The 20,218-nt window shown below is 38.1% G+C and overlaps 1 protein-coding gene across 2 annotated transcripts in view; it reads left to right on the forward strand.

Annotated features, from left to right (window-relative positions):
• The window catches only part of RIT2 (Ras like without CAAX 2), a 172,572-nt gene that overhangs the window by 82,522 nt on the left and 69,832 nt on the right, over positions 1-20,218 (forward strand). For both annotated transcript variants that reach the window (XM_008928628.3, XM_025895774.1), the window contains exon 4: positions 1,390-1,581. In XM_008928628.3, coding sequence (XP_008926876.1) covers positions 1,390-1,581 — 192 coding nt within the window. The remainder of the gene's footprint in view (positions 1-1,389; positions 1,582-20,218) is intronic.

The following is a 20,218-nucleotide window of genomic DNA, read 5'->3' on the forward strand; positions in this document are numbered from 1 at the left end:
GATGATAATGTAGAGATTTTGAAATTCTGAGTAAGTCCCAAAGCAGAATCCTACCCTTAAATTGCCTATTAGTCTGCCATTTTGAAGCTTAGTTCGATGAACTTTTTCCTCTAGCAGGTGAAATATTTTCAATGATATATAAAGCCTTTGGGTAAAAGACACATCATAAATAAATGATAATGGTCAACATGAAAGTCTATTCACAGGAAGCATTGTCAATCAACATGAATGACTATTGAGAGAGATTTAAGGCTGAGACTTTTAAAAGAACATAAGCAATCCATTTCCCTTTAATTTTCAGCAACGACTGAGGATATATATATGTAACCTAAACTGTTTAAAAAATCCTAGCATAAATTCTCAATAGACTAAAAAATACAGGATTTGATATTGCATCCTGCTTCTCATAGAAATGGTTCAATGTTGATATGTGTACTCTTTTTTTATCAGACCTCCCTGCATCTTAATATCTCTGGAGAACTGATTCTGTCAGGAGGATTCTGATCCTGACCGACTGTTGCCATGGTATTGGGTTATTCTGAGCTGTGATCAAGAAAAGCAAACAAACTTGAGAAAGAAACTGGCTTTAAAACATATTCTCAAGCCACAGTTCCTGAGACTAGTTTTTGAAAACTAAATCTCAATTTTTGTACAATGTGGCAGTTGTTAAGTACTTCTGAAAAAAGCATACCAGTAACCAGAAGTGTTGCTGTGACAATAAATACACACATAAAAAGAGAAAAATGCAGGAGCAGAAAATTGGACCAATTCTCTCACTATTCGAAATTGTTCATTCTCATTTAATGGCACTATCCCACACTGAACTGAAACCCCTAGCATTTCTGAGAGCCTTCAAAAGAGCAGAACTTTTTGCAGATTTTACCCTTGTTTTGCTAGGCACTATTCCAAAGCCTGTGAGAGACAATGAATATTTTTTGATATTACTGAGCTTTTGAATTGAGGGTATAATAAGGAATTTGTACCTAGATATTATTATCCCTAGATAGTAATATAGCTTTTCTATTGCACCTGTTAATACTCATTCAAATGCACATCATCTCTTTGTACTGGCAGTACTGCAGAAGGTTCTGGTAATACATGAGGCAGTATTTTCTGTATACAGACACTGGTATAGTAAGTTCATATTCTTAAAGGATAGAGTTCCCTTGATAGGAAAAGGTAAAAAAAAAAAGTCCTCAGAGAAATCCTTTTTATTGTGGTGGATGAACCAAGAAGGATGCACAAGTTTCAGCAAGCAGCTTTCAAAAGAGTAAAAAACGAGCAGTGTGAAATTATATGGGGAATCGTGGAGGTTTTTAGCAAGTTTGTTATTTACAGATGGATAATTTTGTTTGCCAAATTAGTATATGTTTTCTGCCTATTCTGCAGGCAGAATTCACAGCCATGAGGGACCAATACATGAGGGGTGGAGAAGGCTTCATTATCTGCTACTCCATCACAGACCGCCAATCCTTCCAAGAAGCTGCTGAGTTCAAGGAGCTCATTTATCGTGTCCGGCACACCTATGACATCCCTGTGGTACTGGTGGGAAACAAAATAGATCTTGAAGAGTTCAGACAGGTAAGTGACTTCTCCACTGTGTTTGGCTTGGTTTTCCTTGCCTGCCTCAGGGGTTTCCGTAGCATATGTTGTACAGTATCACTGAGAATTATTAATACAAGGTGAGGTTTAATCAAAGACCAGCAAACTAGGACTCATAATAAATTAAGGTGTTTGTTGTGCTTTTTATTCATGTGCTGTGGAACTTAAAGTAGCCTTGGTAAATCACAAACAAACCTTCTTTGTTTTTACTTGAAAAAGTTTTTCAATTTTTGTTGGAAGTTATATATATGTATTGAACACAGAAAAAGCTTGTCAGGACCTTTAGGGCAAAAATCCCCTATTTTCTTTGGAAGTTACCAATCATTAAAGATTTTCTTTTTTCCTAAGCATACTAGATTAATTAAAGGCTTATCAACCTCAAACTGAAAAGAACCCCCCCATAATTAGTTAAAATAAAGAAATATATATGAGATTATCTTTGCCTGAAGATGCAGTGACTATGTTATTAAAATGTTCAGGTAAGACGGGGACTTGAATTCACTTTGATTTGTATACAAGATTTAGCTACTATACCCCTAGAGCATCATATTTTTTTGACTACAAGGGCAATGACTGTGGGTCTCTCAATGCCTTTAATAATCTTTGCTCACCCTTTTCCTTTTTCTCCCTCTCTACTTCTCGCCTTGCTGTTTGTATTGATGTGTGTATGTGCAAGGGAGTGAGTTAGAGAGAGACCATGTTAGAATGGCTTGGTTGTGACCTGGTATTGAAAGGAAAATATCCTTAATCCTAAGCAGAAGCTTTGAAAAGGAAGAAAAAAAAAAGATATTTCACTATATGGAAATCTTAAGACACTCCACTCCTAATATACACTGTGATTGTTTTCAAATGCCTGACTCCTGTGCAGACATAAGTAACAGTTAAATAAAATGGTGGGTTTAGGTTCATTAATATCTGTCTGTGTTCACACAATTCTGTCTACTTTTTTCCGCTTATCCTGTCACTCTTCTTCCCGTTTCTTTGTCTTCTTTCTTCTACCTGAAGGCAGAAAATCCAAGGCAGCGTCAAACCTGAAATTAGTCCTAAAGATCTGATTATGTACACTTAAAACTTCACATCTGTTTTCCAGATCATTGACTTCCTCCCTAAATTAGGCTATGACAAAACCCTAATGGAGACAATCCAGCTGCAGCTTAATGCACAGCTTGAGGCTTCAAACAGCAGTGCCTTGTGCTTATACACTAGACTGGGAGGGATGTAGATTCAGTTGTTCTGTCGAGAGAACAGGACACTGCACCTGACCCCACCAGGAATAGGATACGGCTGGTTATCTACAGTTACTCATAGATGAGATTTTCTGGAATGCTTTATTCACTGAGTGATACAAAGATACTCTTTCATTGATATTTGGCAGTACTTCTTTCTGACCTTACTTTTTGTTGAACTTTTATATTTTCATTATTGTCAGTGCATATAAAAGTATATATGCCTGATTTAAATGCTTTTACATGCTCCTTGATGATCATGTCTGATCTCATGAACAAGAAAATTTGTGTGCATGAATGTCTGGATTGGATTTGACCATTCAAGATTAAAGGGCATGGAGGGGGGAAGTTGGGAATGATATTAGAAATTATGACTGTGAGATGTGACAGGCACAATAAAAGCTGCTTTATGAAAGTTCATGACTGAATGTTTAAACAAGGAAATTCAAAATTGTTGTCCTACATTTTTTAAACCTTTCAATGAGCCAGGAATTAGGTCTTCAAAATGTTTTCCCCCATAAGCTCTCTAAAACCTACAGAGTTCAACAATGTTAGAAGGGCTTTCTCAAATACACTTCAATTCAGACTTTGACCCTTAAGTCAAAGACCAGTAAGATAAAGCAAAGCAGATCTGCTCATTTGAATAAAGCACTTGAATATGCCTATGTGTCCATAAGCTAGTGGTATGAACCAACACGAGCAGAGCTGTAGAAAAAAACAGTTTATTCTGAAGTCCACACCTTGGGAATTTATTTTTAACTTTGGACTTTCTATACTCGAGGTCTGTTGTGTCAATAATTAGCTGGTGCTGAGGTGAATAAGTTGTTCTCCTGGACTTAAAGTTCATCTGTTTTAGGTCATGTTCTCAGAGATTACAATTGGAAGCAAGTTGTGGTTAAGTGGAGGTGATGAGGAGGTACTGCTCAGAGTACCTTCCTGACCCTAACTAAAGCACCAGTGTGTGGCAGGACCCCTCTGTGCCCAGCTTCAAGCACATATTAAAGGACTGTGTCATCTCATTTTGTCAGAAGTGGGACATGAGGCTGTGCTGTGTGTTTGACAAACACTGAAATAAGTTATATGCATGCTCACTTGTTAGGTTAAGAAATATCTAAGTAACTCGCTGAACTGTGGGAAGGTAGATTTAAAGGGATCTTTTCAAGGTCATGCACTGTAGTTATGGCTTTTGGATGGACATTTAAGAGCATTTGGATGGACAAGAGTGACAGCTAACTAACTCTGGGGGGACAAACAGCAAAAAGCTGATGATGTAAGGCATTAACATATCAATGAACAAACAGTGAGGATTGTTCACAAACATACCAGATTCAAACTGAAAAATAGTAGATGTCAGAATACAATCAGCCAGACTGGAATTTGACCAGGGCACCAGGGCCAATATTGTGGCTTTGTTTAATGACATTTTTCTCCTATGGATTTCATTAAAACAACTGTAATGTTATTCATGTTATTTCAAAACATAACATTAAGTTCAATATTCCCAGGTATCATTTCCATTTAATGACAATTCTGCAACAATCAGACAGGCTGTAGTAGCTTGGCCAGACAAAGCTCTGTTTGAAATGTGATCCCCTACACAGTATAGTTAATGATGTATGTTGCTTGCCTAAAATGCATCAACAAGACCACAAGAACAAAACTAATCTACAATTAAAATTATGTCTTTGGAGAAACACTACTGAAAAACAAAACCAACCAGCTTATTATTTTTAGATAATATTCTTATTTTATGATGGCTTCAGTGAAGTGATAGTCTTTACATATGCCTGTGATTTTTAACATCTTAAGAAATGGGTTTGTCTGTAGTCCTTCTTAAAACAAATCATTACATTAATAATGCTTGTATGTCTTTTAATACCATCAGTTTTTCAGAAGCATGTAGGGCCAGCTGTTTGAAAGTACCACCAATACTTTCACTTCAGGTAAGCCTTGTCACTTTACTCTGGATGGACACTGGGTTCTTAATGAAATTTAAAACGTGTATGATAGATAAATATCTAATTAGGACTCATTCATCTTTTAAAAATACTTTAAAAACCTGATCCTATTTGACCTCATTTCATACTAATCCTAAAATTGAAGCTTTATATTAAAATATTTTGTAAGTAGGACCTGTGGCATTATTGAAGTATTATTTAAAAAAATATCCATAAGACTTTTCCTAAGGATCATTGTGATATATTTATTGCATTGAGCAATTCAGAGGGGAACTAACTACACAATCTCCTTTGAATAATGGACTGTGGGTCTAAGCTGTAAAACATGCTTCCTAGCAGCTTTTTTCAAAGTTTTAATGTGAATGTTAGAACCCCTTTGGGAAATTCTACCTGTGTAGAAAACCTCATAGCCTTCGCTGAACAGTTTTTCCTCTATGGTTTTGTTTGACCTCACAGGAATAAGCTGTGGGCTCAATTGATGTCTATGGATAACATGCTGATGTCCATTCAGTCCGAGGTTAGGAGGGCAGCTCATGCTTCTTACTGACTGGCCTCTCTGGGAAGCCTGTCATCGAAGTTGTTAGCTTTTCCAGTACAGTTTTGGTCCTGAAAAGAATTATGTAGTTGTTTACCCTTCCACACAGGAGTTGTATTATTCACTTCAAGCAAAAATCTGAGAGGAGCAGCAGAAACTCTTTTGAAAGCATTTCCCTTTACAGCCTTCTCCTTCAGTAGGAAATACAAAATCAACATGAAATCTGTCTTTTCCATCCAGAGCTGTAGTGACAGGACAAAGGGAATGTCTTCAAACTGCAAGAAGGTAGGTTTAGATTAGATATTAGGAAGAAAATCTTTACTATGAAGGTGGGGAGGCCCTGGTATAGGTTGCTCAGAGAAGCTGTGATTACCCAATCCCTGGAATTGCCCAAGGCCAGGTTGGATGGAGCTTGAAGCAACTGAGATAGTGGAAGGTGTCCCTGCCCATGGCAAGGGGGTGGGACCAGGCAATCTTTAAGGTCCCTTCCAACCCAAATTGTTCTGTAATTCTATGATTCTATGATTTGACCTGGAAAATGTATTAGTTTAAGTGCAAATATATTACAGAGGCTTCATTAGATTTTTTCCTAAAGTTTTATTATACCATAAGATAATTTTCAAACCAGAATTAGAGTGGTTCAGTAAATTTTCATTATCAGAGCCAGTTGGCCACAGAATATTCTCACTTCAATGAGGTTTTACTCTGGAATTTGCTCAAGATGAGCTGACTGGTTATCAGACACTGTGAGCATCAACTTTTAGATTTCTCATTTTGACAGTTGCTCTATTTTCATGCTTCTCAAACCTTGAAGTATCTGTTGAGTCTGAGACAGCTAATGTTTGTTATTTTGTTTTTGTTTAGGTTTTTTTTTAACTTGGTTTAGTTTGGTTTCTTTTGTATGAATAACTGCTCAGTATATACCAAACATTGTCAGTCTGTACCTTCTGGTAACTGGCTGAGACACTGAAAATACTTGAATGTGATACTATATTTTATTTTTGTATTTTTCAGTGCATGACTATGAAGCACTGTTTACTAGATGCTCTCTTACTCATATTATGAATCATGAAATTGCAGTATTCTGAATTTCTTACCTTGCCATCAGGCTGAATTTCTTTGCTTTTGGGATTAAAACTGCTTTGAAATTTGTAACTGTACTGTAACACCAGCAGTTTCATTTTCTCTCTTAAAGACATTTAGGTGGAATAGTCTGTACTTGTTTTCCACTATTCAGGCCAGTGGCCTACGCAAGGAATGAAAGGTTTCATTTTTTCTTCTGAACTTTTTTACTGCATTCTCTGCTGTTTATTGACAAAGAACAGTATACATTTGTGTTAATTATACACATTGGAAAGTGATTAAATTAAATGGCTTGGCCAGATTGCCTATAAAATCCATGCAGAAAACCAGGATTTATCACATATGATAGAAACATATCATAAAATGAGATATATCTGCCTGTGAAGATGTCTGTCTTGCTGCTGACAACAGAGGGAAACCCAGACAACTACTTCTCTGGCCTTTTTACAGTGGTGTTTGGGTGAGCTGAAAACTAACAAAATTGTTTCTGACATCTTTTCAGCTTAGAACCTGAACTTACTGATTCATTCTGTTATTGCTGCTGCTAACTACAGACTAGAGTTCTGAACTGTGCACTCGTCTTCGGTTTTTGAATGAATAAAATCTAATAAATTTTCATTCTTAAGTAGTGCTCGCTTCTAAAAATAGTATGAGCTGTGATCTTAAAATATTTCAGATGTATTCAGGCCGACTTTCCCTAGATAATGGCTAGAAAAAGCACAGTGGGAATGGAAATTTATTGAAAAAAAATCCAGAGGAGAATATGGCACAGAAGAGTAAATTCTTCAAAACTATTTCATATCCAGAGAAGGAGAGCTGGGGAAGGGTCTGAATCACAGGTCTGATGAGTAACAGCTTAGTGAGCCAGGGGGAATCATCCCGGAGGAAAGGAGGGTCAGTGGGGACCTTCTCACTTTTTACAACTCCCTGATGGGAGGGTGGACCCAGCAGGGGCTTGGGCTTTTCTCCCAGGGAACAAGGGACAGGATGAGAAGAAATGGCCTCAAGCTGTGCCAGGAGAGGTTTAGGTTGGACATTAGGGAAAAATTCCTTCATGGAAAGGGTTATCCAGCCCTGTCACAGGCTGCTCAGGGCAGTGGTGGAATCATTATCCCTCGAGGGATTTTAAAGCCTTGTAGACGGGACACTTGGGGACACAGGCTAGTGGTGGCCTTGGAAGTGCTGCTTTAACAGTTGGACTTGATGATCTTAGAGGATTTTTCCAACCTTAATGATTCTAAGGTTCTGTTTATTTGCAATTTTTAATGAATTCTTAGATTAATTAATTCAACAATTTTGATATCATCTTGGCTGTTCATTTCCCATGGACAGTTCCATTTTGCTGGCATCAATATCTGATGAAAATAAATTACATTTGTAAGGAGTTGCCATCATTTATATCCGCTTGCCTACATATTGTCTTCCCACATGATATCACATCATAGTCTTTGTTTGCTCTTCAAATTCTGAACAATATAAGACATTTTTGCTGTTTTGATGGAGCTATGACAGTTGTCTGCATATTTGGAACTAAAACTACTGAAGTTGTCATTATGTTTTGTTATCTTAGAAATCTATCAGACCCTTGAATAATCACTTTCTTACATTATCAAAATGCATATCTGGATTCTGTCATGTTCCTCCGCACCTTTATTTTCTGTTTATTTTAATTGGCTTTGATTTTTCAGCATTTATTTCACAAAGTTCACTGTCCTATGAAGTCTTCCTCATATAGCTTAAAAAAAAATCTTTTTATTGTTTGCCCCCCACCAAAAAAAAAGTGTGTTTTCCTATGACAATGCAATTGTAGAAGCAAATTTGGGAGTTGCTGTCTTTCAGAAGGAAATTCCATTGTTACCAACTTAGCTTCTCTAGTAAATGTTCATTTATACACAGTTTACCACCTTGTCATTACAATGCTTTTGTATTTTCACAATCTCCCCCAAACCACAGCTGCAATAAATGGAATCAGACACGCAGACAATTGTAGGGAAACTGTTGGCTCATTTCATTTATAATTGTGTTAACCTCCTGTGAACATCCAGTAAATCCTGTAATCCCTTCAGCTTGGAGCAGAAGACATTTGAAGGGGACTAAGATGCAGATAACAGGCTGCTCTGAAAGAGAAGAAACAACAGCAAAACAATAGCTGAACTGCAGATAATAAAATCTTTATAGCACAAAACCTGTATATTCAGAGATAAAACCAAAGACAACTAATTTCTTGTAGCCAAAGGAAGACAATACAGGACATGTAGCCAGGGGTATACACTGGGGATGGTATTGCAAGGTCACTTCAGCACTAGGGATATTAAACAGCAGCATACTTTGTATTGTTTTAAAAGGCTCTTATCTCTACCTGCTTTATCTTCACCATCGACCTCAGAGATTTTTGTCCTCCTTGTGTACTGAATCCTGGCTTGGTGTGATCATGTGTGACTTCAGTGGGAGAACACCTCCAGGGAGAGGTGTGAAGGGACAGAGATGTGCTCTTGTCTCTTGTCTTCTTGATCTAGATTGCTCCTCATTGTGAACTTGGACTGAGATTTCCCTGTTCAGTCTGTAAATTGAGAGATTAACTCTGGCCAGGACTTTTCATTTGACAGTCATGACAGCAGGAGCTTTCTTCTTAATTAAAGTAAGTGAGAAATGTAAAACTTCCACACAAAACTGCTGCAGAGCAGCCTTGTACTGGGCTTGTTTGCAAGCAAGTTCAGGATGCTGCTGCTTTCCTTAGAGTATCTCGTAGGGAAACCCCTTGGTTACACAGTGATCACATGAAGGAGTACAGCTTGCAAGGAAAAACACAGTGGTATAATTTTTTGGGTGACTAGTGCTTCGTTAGTAGCTTCTACAGGTGGATATCTGTTGTGGTTTAAACCCAGACAGCAACTAAGTACCATGCAGCCACTCACTCACTCTCCTCTGCTCCACAATGGAGAGGAAAGCTGAAAAACAAATAGAAGAGAGGGAGGAAGAAAGTCCAAGAGAAGCAAGTGATGTTCAACACCAATTGACAGATGTCCAGCACGTCCCCAAACAGAAATTATTTCCAGGAAACTTCCCCCCAGTTTGTATACTGGGCATGCCACTCTATGGTGTGGAGTATCATTTTGACCAGTTCCAGTCAGCTCTCCTGGCCATGCTTTCCCCTGACTTCTTGTGCACCTGGTCGCTGTCAGAGCATGGTACACTGAAAAGTCCTTGATTAGAGTGAGCACTGCTGAGTGACAACCAAAACTTCACTGTGGTATCAACATTCTTTTTCGTACTAGATCCAAACCACAGCACTGTAACAGCTATTAAAAAGAAAATTATCCTACCTTAAACCAGGACAAAAGCAAAACTTGAAGGTAGCTAATTATCCCTGAAGGACTTTCATAGCTCATTTTTCGCCGGCATGGAAAGGTGTAAAGAAGGAGTTGTGTGTGACTCATTCCAGTTGCTGCCCTGATCCAGTTTCAAGAGACTGATTGAAACTTCTGTTTTATTAATTTTGAGTTTATTTGCTGAAATCCTCTTTACTTTGTCTGTGAATCTTGTTCTTGCACACTGTGTACAAGCCAGACATCAACCTGTTCGTAATGCAGAGAGGGAAGAGTCATGAACATACCACATCAGGCAGTGCTAATTGGGGCACAGTCCTGCCTCTCCACCATCCATGCCCGAAGTAAAATGACCTTCCATCTCTCCAGATTTATTCTGTCATTTTCTTCACAGGTGCACATACATGTGAAAGAGGATGGCATGCAATGGGAAGGTATCTTTTTATGTACATGTTGCTATTTTTGCATCTCAAGATCAAGATTTCAGCCTAACTCTTATATATTATTTACTACAGTTCCAGTTCAGGAAACTATTTAAGCACACGGTTAATTAGAGTGGAACTAATGCATACTCTTCATGTTAATCTGCACTTGAGTGAAGATTCTGTCCTGAAAGTGAGACAGTAATGAGTAACTCTGTAAAAACAAAAGTACCTTAGCAAAGTAGCAGATTAATATAGGCAGCCACATTTACTGAGTGTAAATGTGAATACATTTACAAAAATGTGAATTCCTGATATCAAGGGTAGTTTCCTATGGGTTTTTGTAGTACTGGTTCAAATTACTTGAAAGTAGAAATTTTACCAGAATTTAATTACAGCTCATTATGGTGTCACTCATAATAAGAGTGTGAACTAGCATTTAAAGAAAAGAAGATTAATCAGTTTAATCATCTTTGCTTTTTGAGGATTTGCTTATACTCTTGTCTTAATGACTCTTTTTTTTTTCCAAATGAATTAGGAAGTTAGAGAGTTTTGTTTTTAACCAGATCTAACAACTTGCCTAAGAATAGCAGCAGGTTATCTTCACACACTGTGGTGTTGTTTAAGCTGCACAGTCATGACAATCAAAGAAGAAAAAAAAAAAGAGGCCTGAAAGCACTTACGCCCCAAAAAACAGTCTAAAAAAGTAAATGAATGGGAAAATATATCTGTAATTTAATAATATCCATTCTGGAACTCCCAATATCTCATCCATAGTGTCCAAATTTTGTGGTATAAAATCTGTGTAAAATGGCAGCTTCTAAATCTCTGAGTAAATTGTTTGATATAGCATAGTCAATTCAAGAAGATCCAGGAAATTACGTGTTATAAGATGACATTAAAACACATTATGACACTTGAAATTCAAGATGTTAAATGTCTACAAAATATCAAATTTAGAGTTTCAGTGTTAGTCATTTGCATTATTAATCAGACAGTTGTACTCATCAGCCCCCAAGCAGTCTGGGAGTTAGGGTTTGGTGTGTTGTTCATTTGAAATTAATATTTATTTTAGTTGACACAGTTTAGTATCTTCATCCACCTTCTCCGGATGGGTGTTATTTCTAAAAGAGTAAAAGGATGATCTTCCCTTCTGCCATTGCTGCATTTATTTCCTCTGTTACTCAGGAAATGTTCTTTCTCTCTATGTCATTTTTACCACCTACTGCAATTCAAAAAGGTTATTAAGGAGAAAAATAATATGTCTTGTCAAATTTTTTAAGTCACACGGTAGAAGGACTGACACAAATATGCAGGGTTTTGTGCGTACTTGTGCCTGTCTCCATGTCTTAACACCGTAATCTAACACCAGCATTGTGCTCAGTGTAGGATATTCATCAGCACCACAGGCCACCCTTTGGGTATTCCTGTCATATATGGTTAGTCATCAAAATTCTGAATTTGCTTTACATCTTCTCTGAGGTGGTGGTGAAGGCAGAGTCTTTACATCTAATGATGGTTTTCATTAGCCAAACCACGGGATAATTCTGTATCTTCTCTTTTTATTTTTAAAAAAGTGAAACTTGCCCTTGTTTCCTAGGCTCCATTCATTTCTGCAGCTCATAATTTCTTGGATTTTCAGATCTGAGGAAGCATGATATAGATATGTTTTGTTTGGTTTTTTTTCCCTGCTCCGAAATCTGAGCGATATTACCCCAGATGTGGTTAGTCTGAGCCCACTTAAACTGCAGAACGAGCCTAGTGACCTTCCTATCATCGTGTCAAACCTTCCTAATGACTAATTGAAACCACACACCAGCTACTACCACTGAGTCCTAGTCTGTTTTCCGCTGAAGTCAAACACAAGGATTATGCTGGGTGCAGGTGATCAGGCTGAGAAGTATGTTCAGATTCTCAGAATTATCTGGGCGTTTTCACTTAATTCTGAAAAAATGCAGGAATGTGGGCTTCGTGTGTCATTCCCCTGATTTCTTTTGCTTTCTTTTCTAAGATATTGTATGAAGAAAATTGTGGGGATTTTCTCTATTTAAATATAAAGAGGGTTTTTTTTTCTTAATAGTTTTTATTAATGTGTTATTTGTTGTAGGTTGGGAAGGGATTGCAGGTGGCTGCATGTTTGGTATACTCAAAGGAGAAGGTTGGAAGAAAGAGTAGAGATGACCTATGCTTTTCTTGGAGTGAAATATGCCTTGAACACTCATGAGACCTGGTGACCTCTGACTTGATTTGGGATATGAACCTGTGTAGCTCACTTCCCAGTGCGACTCACTGAAGAAGTGTTCCTTATGGAGAAGTTGTATCCCCTTTTAATCCCATTTTCTTTCCCATCTGAAGTGAATGAGGTGATTTTACTGATGATTGCCTGTAACTACAAGATAACTGGTGATTCCAGTTAACCTTTTCAAGATTATAATGCTCTCAAAACCAAATGGGAGTGTTGCACTTGAGAATAGCTTGATTTGATTGTGAGGATCTGCAATGTGGAGAATCCTTGACACCTGTTAGGAAAAAAAAAGAAAAGAAAAAAGAGGAATAATAGAGTGGTAGAATTAAAGAGATCATAGACAGGTCGGCAACACTTTGTGAGCAGTGAGACCAAAGCCTGAAACTCCTTTGGGAAACATCAGACAGCTCTTCAGTCATGATGGTGTTTGTAAAGACTTCATTCTTGAATCCCCGACTAATTGTTATATAAGAATTTTAAAGAATTTAATATGAATATACTTCCGTGTTTTGAAACAAACAGTACTTCACTGCTACATCTGATGTCTTTGCTCCTGTTAGGGTTTTGTAACTCATTTGATAAACATCTATGAGGAGAAAGAAGTGACACATAGGGAGGACTTATAGGTCACAGTTCATTAATTACTGTTTTTCCTTGATTAAAGCATATGCCTCAGTCCTTTGTGTTTTATTGGGAAGGAACTAGTCCCAGACAATTGTATGTAAGGATAATTCCTAGATGAAAATTGTCCATCAAAATCAGTAAATTTCTGGGGAAGCATTTTGTTGTATTCGATGCTGTTTTGTTCTTCCATCTTCATGGAACCTGGACCATGAAGCCATGGCTGGATGGGACAATGGTAAAAGCACCCTTGTGCACTCTTCTGAAAATATTTCTTGGCATTCTTATTAACAGGAGTTAATAAGAATTTTTCTCTGTGCCAAAATATGCCTATCTGAGGTGCAATTAGTTTTTTAGAACTAATTTTTCAGTAGATCTCCCACTGTTTGTACCATTGTTCTGTTAACATAAAGAGTGCTACCTTCTCTACTACTGTCAACCTAGCCCCTTTTATTTCATTTAAATTTAGCACAGACACACATGCAAAATACTGATTTTGCTAATTTTGGAACCATAGCACATAAAAATAGTTTCATATTTGTCCCAATTGCCTGACATTTTCAATATGGAATGTCCGTAAAAGAGAAATTACTTTTTATGGAGCACAGGTAAAAAGGCCATAAGGGAAACAGGAGATAATTAATGAAAAAAAATCATAAAAAACAATGGAATAGTTCCAGCGGGATTTTTTTTTCATTCTCCCTGTGAACTAAATTTAAAGGCTTATTGTTATGCCAAAATTACACAGTAGTGGAGAAATCTTCTTCATTTTTATAACCAGCAAATTCCTTAACCGTGTGATTAAAAAGCCTGCTGTTCTTTGGAAGTGTGCGTCAATAAAGCAAGATAGGATTGGATAGTCTGTTTCCCCTCAGAAAGTGAAAACAGAAAGCAGCAGAAAAGTTTCATAGTATTGAAATCTCTGGCAGAAAATAATTCTGTGGAAAAGAAAGGTGATATTAAGACAGAAAATTAACACACTGCAGTAAAGAAAAAGACCTCTCATGTTACATGAAATTAAGTAATGAGCTGTTACTTAGAAACCCCTTAATGCTGTTATCCATTAAAATGTATTAAGCCTTCTTCTTCTTCAATGTATTGGTTTATTTGTCTAGATAGTGATTGAAAACAGACAGGTAATTTAGGATATCTCAATTTTTCTCTATTGATGGAAGTATCAACAGTGCTTATATTGAATAATTTTTCCTCCTGTTTGTGTTTTCCATTGAAATTCTAACATCTGAGAAAAGTCAGTAATGTTCTGCCTTTACCTACCTCCATATCTGTGGCTTTATCTTGATGATTAATGTACCTAAATTATAGAATTTTGGGGTATTTGTATTCTGAACAATCATGGTAAAGATGGAGAATGTTGAGGTGATTTTGAATGATAGACATGTGGGTACCTAAAGCTGAAAAATGGATTATGACATTAAGTTTAGTTATTATTTACATCAGGATAGGAGTGATTGGTACAAAAGATCTGCAGTCAGAACATAAGCTTCCCAAAATTTAGAATTAGGACCTAAGGTTTGAGAGCTTCTTTAGTAGGCTGTCTAAATTCAATACTTGGGCAGCTCATAAAAATGCTAGAAATAAGAGGTTTTAGAACTAACTTATAATATGTGTGGTATCAAATCACCAGGAACAGATGGTATTCACCCAAGAGTTCTAAAAGAGTTCGAGTATAAAACTGCTGAACTATTAACTATGCTTAAAATGGAATCAACACTGGGGAAATGGAAGATGGCAAGTTCAGAGCAGTTCAGGGAGCTGCAGACCAGTAAATCTGAGTTTTGCTGAGCAAATTCGTAGCTAGTATAAGAACAGAAATAACTAGAATACAAATAAATATGTTTCTACAGGAAAAAGTCATCAAGGTTTCCAGAGACATTACTGATGCCTAGCAAATCTTTCAGTTTCTTTGATTAAGTCAACAGACATACAAGGAACAGCATTCTGATTACAATCTTCTTAAATTTACAAAGAGTTTTATGTGAATAACGAAAACAAAATTGAAGGAAGATGCATCACATGTTAATAAGTATCAAAAGAGAGAAGAAACAAAGGCAAATCATCAAAAATGAAGAGAAATTATCCTTGTAACTCCAGGTAGATATAGAAATTCCTCTTTGAAATAGATCCATCAGTAACTGGACAATAAAGTGAGAAACTTTCAATGGTATTCAACTATTTTGGGTAGTAAAAATGACAGTTGACCTTGATGAGGTTTAAGATTAATTCTTAATATATTTCAAGCCTGGATGTTGCCATACAGGCTTTAAATATATTAAGATGAAATTCAATGCTGAAAATTGAAAAGTATCAAAGGGACAGACATGACAATAAGTACATGGCAAAGTTCTGTAAACAAGCTATCACCACTGAAAAAAAGTCACATGAGAATTACTGTTGGCTGATTTCTGTCAGCTCAATGCTCTGTAGGAGCCAAAGGCGGCAAACTGGAATGCTAGGAGAGAAATAAAGACAGAGCAGAAAAAGACAAATGATGCATGTCATTAAGCATTCCCTAAATCCCATGACAAGTGGTGGTATCCTCCATTCTTCTCAAATGTGATAGAGAAGAATTTCAAAATGTAAAAGTAGGCAGACAAAGATAATCAAGGGTACTAAAGAGCTTCCAAATGTTGAAATTTTAGTTAGGGAACTGGGAGAATTTTTTTATGGTGAAAAAAAGTAATGGAAAACATGAATAAATAAAGATTATCCATTGTTTCTAAAAATACAAAAATGAGGGAGAATTAACTGATCAGATTATACAGTAAAAAGTGAAAATGCTCTCCTACACACTGCATAAATAAACTATGGGACTAATTACTGTAGGAATTACAAATGTAAAGCGTTTGTTATTGTTTTGATTAAAAAAGTAATTCAACCAGGTATGCACAGAGTTTGAAAGAAAGGAGCCTTAGATAACCCCAAAGCTGTGAGGTTACAGCAGAAGCATTTTCTGTTTCAACTACTTTCATGTCCTGTCCCTAATCAAGTTGCTGCTGATGATGATACCGTGGGGGGACAATACAGAACTGTGGGCTGATTTATTCAGTGTCACTGCTGTTTGTTATAACATGTGTGTGGTGGGGGGAAAACAGTTTTCCCCCTGCAGTTATAAAACCCCAGGGGGTGGTGACCCTGGAAGTTTGGAAGTTTTATCCAATGAGCTCTTCTGCAAAATATAAACACACCATAAGCAAACAGAAGAGAAGGTTAGTTGTAGTTTGGTAGAAGAAGTGACCGTGTTGTAGGAGCCATGAGGAGAGACAGCAGCAGCCCCACTGGGGGGCTGGGCCCCCCCAGCCCCCGGGTGGGGGCTGTGGGGACTTGGAACAGTGTAATGCTGGGCTAGGTACCTGTGGTTCAAAGCTAAAGAAGTCTTCTCCACCGTGAGTGTGTAGAGACAGAGCAGCAGTAGAAGCAGCGTCCAGAAACGGTGTCAGGGAGCCAGAAAAGATAAGAAGTGGCAGAGGCATTACAGCCAAGTAGGAGAGACACAGAGATGTCTAATGAGGAGAGAGAGAGAGAGCAGGACTAAACTCTACACAGAGTTTTGGGGGTAAGAACTGAACCAGACCCCCCAAAACCCCTTTGAGACCCCTCTTAAGTTGGGGTGGTGGACTCCTACTGGATGGAAGTCCTAAAATGCAACATGCAGCATCGGAGAGAGAGGAGCTAAAAAGCTCCAAGAGAATGCGGAGGGGGGTGACCTTGGCTCCCCTGCTGCTTGAGGCAGAGCACAGGAGCTCTGCAAAGGGGTTTAAATCCCCTGAAGATAAGGACTGCCACGGAGACCCCGGAGCTTCGTGATATGACGTAGTGAAGTGACCCTTGTCCTGGTGAACACAGCCTACGGAAGAAGACCCTCACTTGAAAGACGAGTGGCCGAGGGGGCTTGGATTTCCCCCTCGTGTGTGCTGGTAGAAGTCCAGCTATCAGCTGCTGCATGTGAAGAAGATAGATGACTGCTGCCTTAGAGAAACTGCTGCTCTGAGACTGGAAAGGATCTTTCCTTCTTCCCTCCTGGACTTTTATTTGGAGGGGAGAAGAGATCTGGTCCATTGTAAATACTGATTTGTCATGGTAGAGATAGTTGAGATTGTGTGTATAATGTATTGTAATATTTATTTGTACAGTCATTGTAATATATTCCCTTTCCCCACTTTAAGTCTCGTGTGATTGTCTGGAAAAACAGATCTTATACTAGGTTGAATGTGGGAGAGGGTTTGAAGATAGAGGATTAAATTTTTGAAGCTCTCAAACCATGACAATGTGTTTATAAAATGAACCACAACAACTAATTTTGATAGGGCAAACGCATAGAAGTCTCATGAAAACATTCATTTACATAAATATTTACATTCCCATGCACTCATATATTATACATTAATGTTTACAGTAGTATTAACATAATGTTAATATAATCACTGTAGTTATGATCATATGATTATTATATAATCATTGATATAGGATAATTACTGCTAATGATGGTTGGTATTTGGTTTCCACTGGGACTCTTTGTTTTCTTCGCTTCTTTTTATCAGGTACTTTATTTTCCAAGCAAATGTTAGATTGAAGCAGATGTTCAGTCTGCACTGTAAAGCAGTCCAGAACAATGGTCCCAAGAGTCCTTTCTTTTCTAAACTCTGTAAATCTTTTAATACTCTTTTATTTTATCTTTAGTTGCAGGGAGATTCTAAACAGTGGTCACATTTACTAGAATAATTTCTGGAAAGTAAATAATAAAAATCATTAGATAGTGACACAAATTTCACTCAAACTAGTGGTTTCCAGAAATCTTTCCTACACGTGTGGTGGTGGTCTCTAATTTAATGTACATGTTAAATATGTATCTAAGACGAGACTCAGGAATGGTGTTGGAGAAAACCCAGGAACCCTGATTTCTACTCATCAGATCAAACACCAGATAATGTTGTCTCCCTCACGCATGATTATATGCATTGTATCATTTCACAGCAGAAAATAGCAAGTAGTAAAGGGTGGAGAGATTCACTGATGCTAGCTCCAAAGCCTAAGGCTGACATTGCCTTTCAAAACAATTTTGGCTATGAGTACTTACAAACAGATGTCAGGCTGGGGAAAAACTGATCAGCAGTGCCACTAATTTGATGTCCTCAATGCTTCACTAGCTGGATGATTTCCCATCCTGGACTACTGGCCCATTAAACCTGTCTTTTATTGCATAGTCATAAAGCCGAATGACAGAAAATAAATAATTAAGACTAGTCAAATGGAAGGCAAAGGATTTGCCTGACCCCATTTGTCTAAGATAGTAAGGGACAAATTGGAATCCAAGGGCTAGTATAGGGGAACATAAAAGTGTTTGTTTTCTGTAACACAGAGTTGAGATCTTTATAGCAATGTAGGAGAAATTATAGGTGCATAGACAGAGCTATTATCCCAGTTGTCAGACATACTAGGAATAAAAAATCAAGCATGTTTCCTATGCTCTCTGAATTACATTCACCTTTCTCCCAGGAAGAGGATCTTTATCAGTGGCAAGGACAGTGGGACTGAGTGCCCCCTCAGGAAGATTGCTGATGACAATCTGGAGGGAAGGGATGGGCCATCCAGAAGGACCTGGACAGGCTTGAGAGGTGACACTGTGTGAACCTCATGAAGTTCAACAAGGCCGAGTGCCAGGTCCTGCAGCTGGATCAGGGCAACCCCAATCACAGGTACAGGTTGAGTGGAGAGTGGATTGAAAATAGCTCTGGGAAGAAGGACTTGGGGGTGTTGGTGGATGAGAAGTTCCACATGACCCATCAATGTGCATTTGTAGCCCAGAAATTCCCCATGTCCTGGACTGCACCCAAAGCAGTGTGGGTAGCAGGTCAAGGGAGGGGATTCTGCCCTTCTGCTCTGGTCAGACCCCATCTGAAGAGTCTCATCCAGCTCTGGGTTCTCCAACATCAGAAGGATGAGAATCTGCTAGAGCCAGTCCAGAGGAGGCCACAGAGATGCCTTGAGAGTTGGAGAACCTCTGCTCTGGAGACAGGCTGGGAGAGCTGTGACTGTTCACCTGGGGAGGAGAAGGGTCCAGAGAGGATTTACAGACCCTTCCAGAGCCTAAAGGGACTCCAAGAGTGTTGGAGAGGGACTTTGGACAAGGGCCTGGAGTGACAGGACAAGGTAGAATGCCTTCAAACTGAAGGAGGGGAGGTTCAGATTAGGTATTAGGAAGAAATTCTTGACTGTGAAGGCAGTGAGGCCCTGGCACAGGTTGTCCAGAGAAACTGTGGCTGCCCCATCCCTAAAAGTGTCCAAGGCCAGGCTGGATGGAGCTCAGAGAAACCTGGTCTAGTGGAAGGTGTTCCTGGCCATGGCAGGGGCTTGGAATGAGATGAGCTTTGTGGTCCCTGATTTCATCAAGTCAGAAGTTATTCAACTTATTTGCTACAACACTCTTGCTCCTTCATCAGGAGGTATAATGAATAAAATCAGTAGAACTGAATGTTCATAATGCACAGTAGATGTGGGCTGTACATAATTTCCCAATTAAAAGACACAAATATTTTATTGACTTTGAGCTGCCCTTTTGACTGCAGAGACATATTAGAGATGGTTAGCAATCGCCACTTCATTCTCATTTTCCAAAACTGCAAACACTACCACTGCTTTCAATCGTTCAGATGGAGTTTACAGTCATTATCTTGATGTAAAAAGCTGCATCTTTAAAAGCAAACTACTTTTACTGTATAGATAGTAATATTTCAGGCAAATTTGAGATGCTTTTTCCACTCTGACTGCCTTCCTTTTTAATGCATTTTGTTTTCCTAATATTTGCCATCCTGTAAATTTGTTATCAGAAAAACCCCATATATATATTAGAGCATTCATTGGGTTTTTGAAATCTGGTATAAATTACTGAAGTTCCTAGTCATACTAAATAATTTCAGGTATTCACAGGTTGTACTATCATGTATTATAATGTACTAGAATGTACTATATCTCATTATTCTTTGCTTTACAGTCTTGAAGAAAAGGCTGGAAGTCTGGATCAAGATTAATGACTTGGGCCTAAAAAATCAGTCTAATCTAATACCTTTGAATTTTAATGGCTTTTGAGTTTAATACAGCTGTTACCTGAGTCCTGTTTTACTCAGACATGTGGGTAGTGTGGCTTTTACCATGACTGATCCACAGGTTTTTCTTTTGTGGCCT

The sequence above is a fragment of the Manacus vitellinus genome, unplaced genomic scaffold (genome assembly GCF_001715985.3).
Source record: "Manacus vitellinus isolate BGI_N305 unplaced genomic scaffold, ASM171598v3 scaffold_42_pilon, whole genome shotgun sequence".
NCBI classification, from domain to species: Eukaryota; Metazoa; Chordata; class Aves; order Passeriformes; family Pipridae; genus Manacus; species Manacus vitellinus.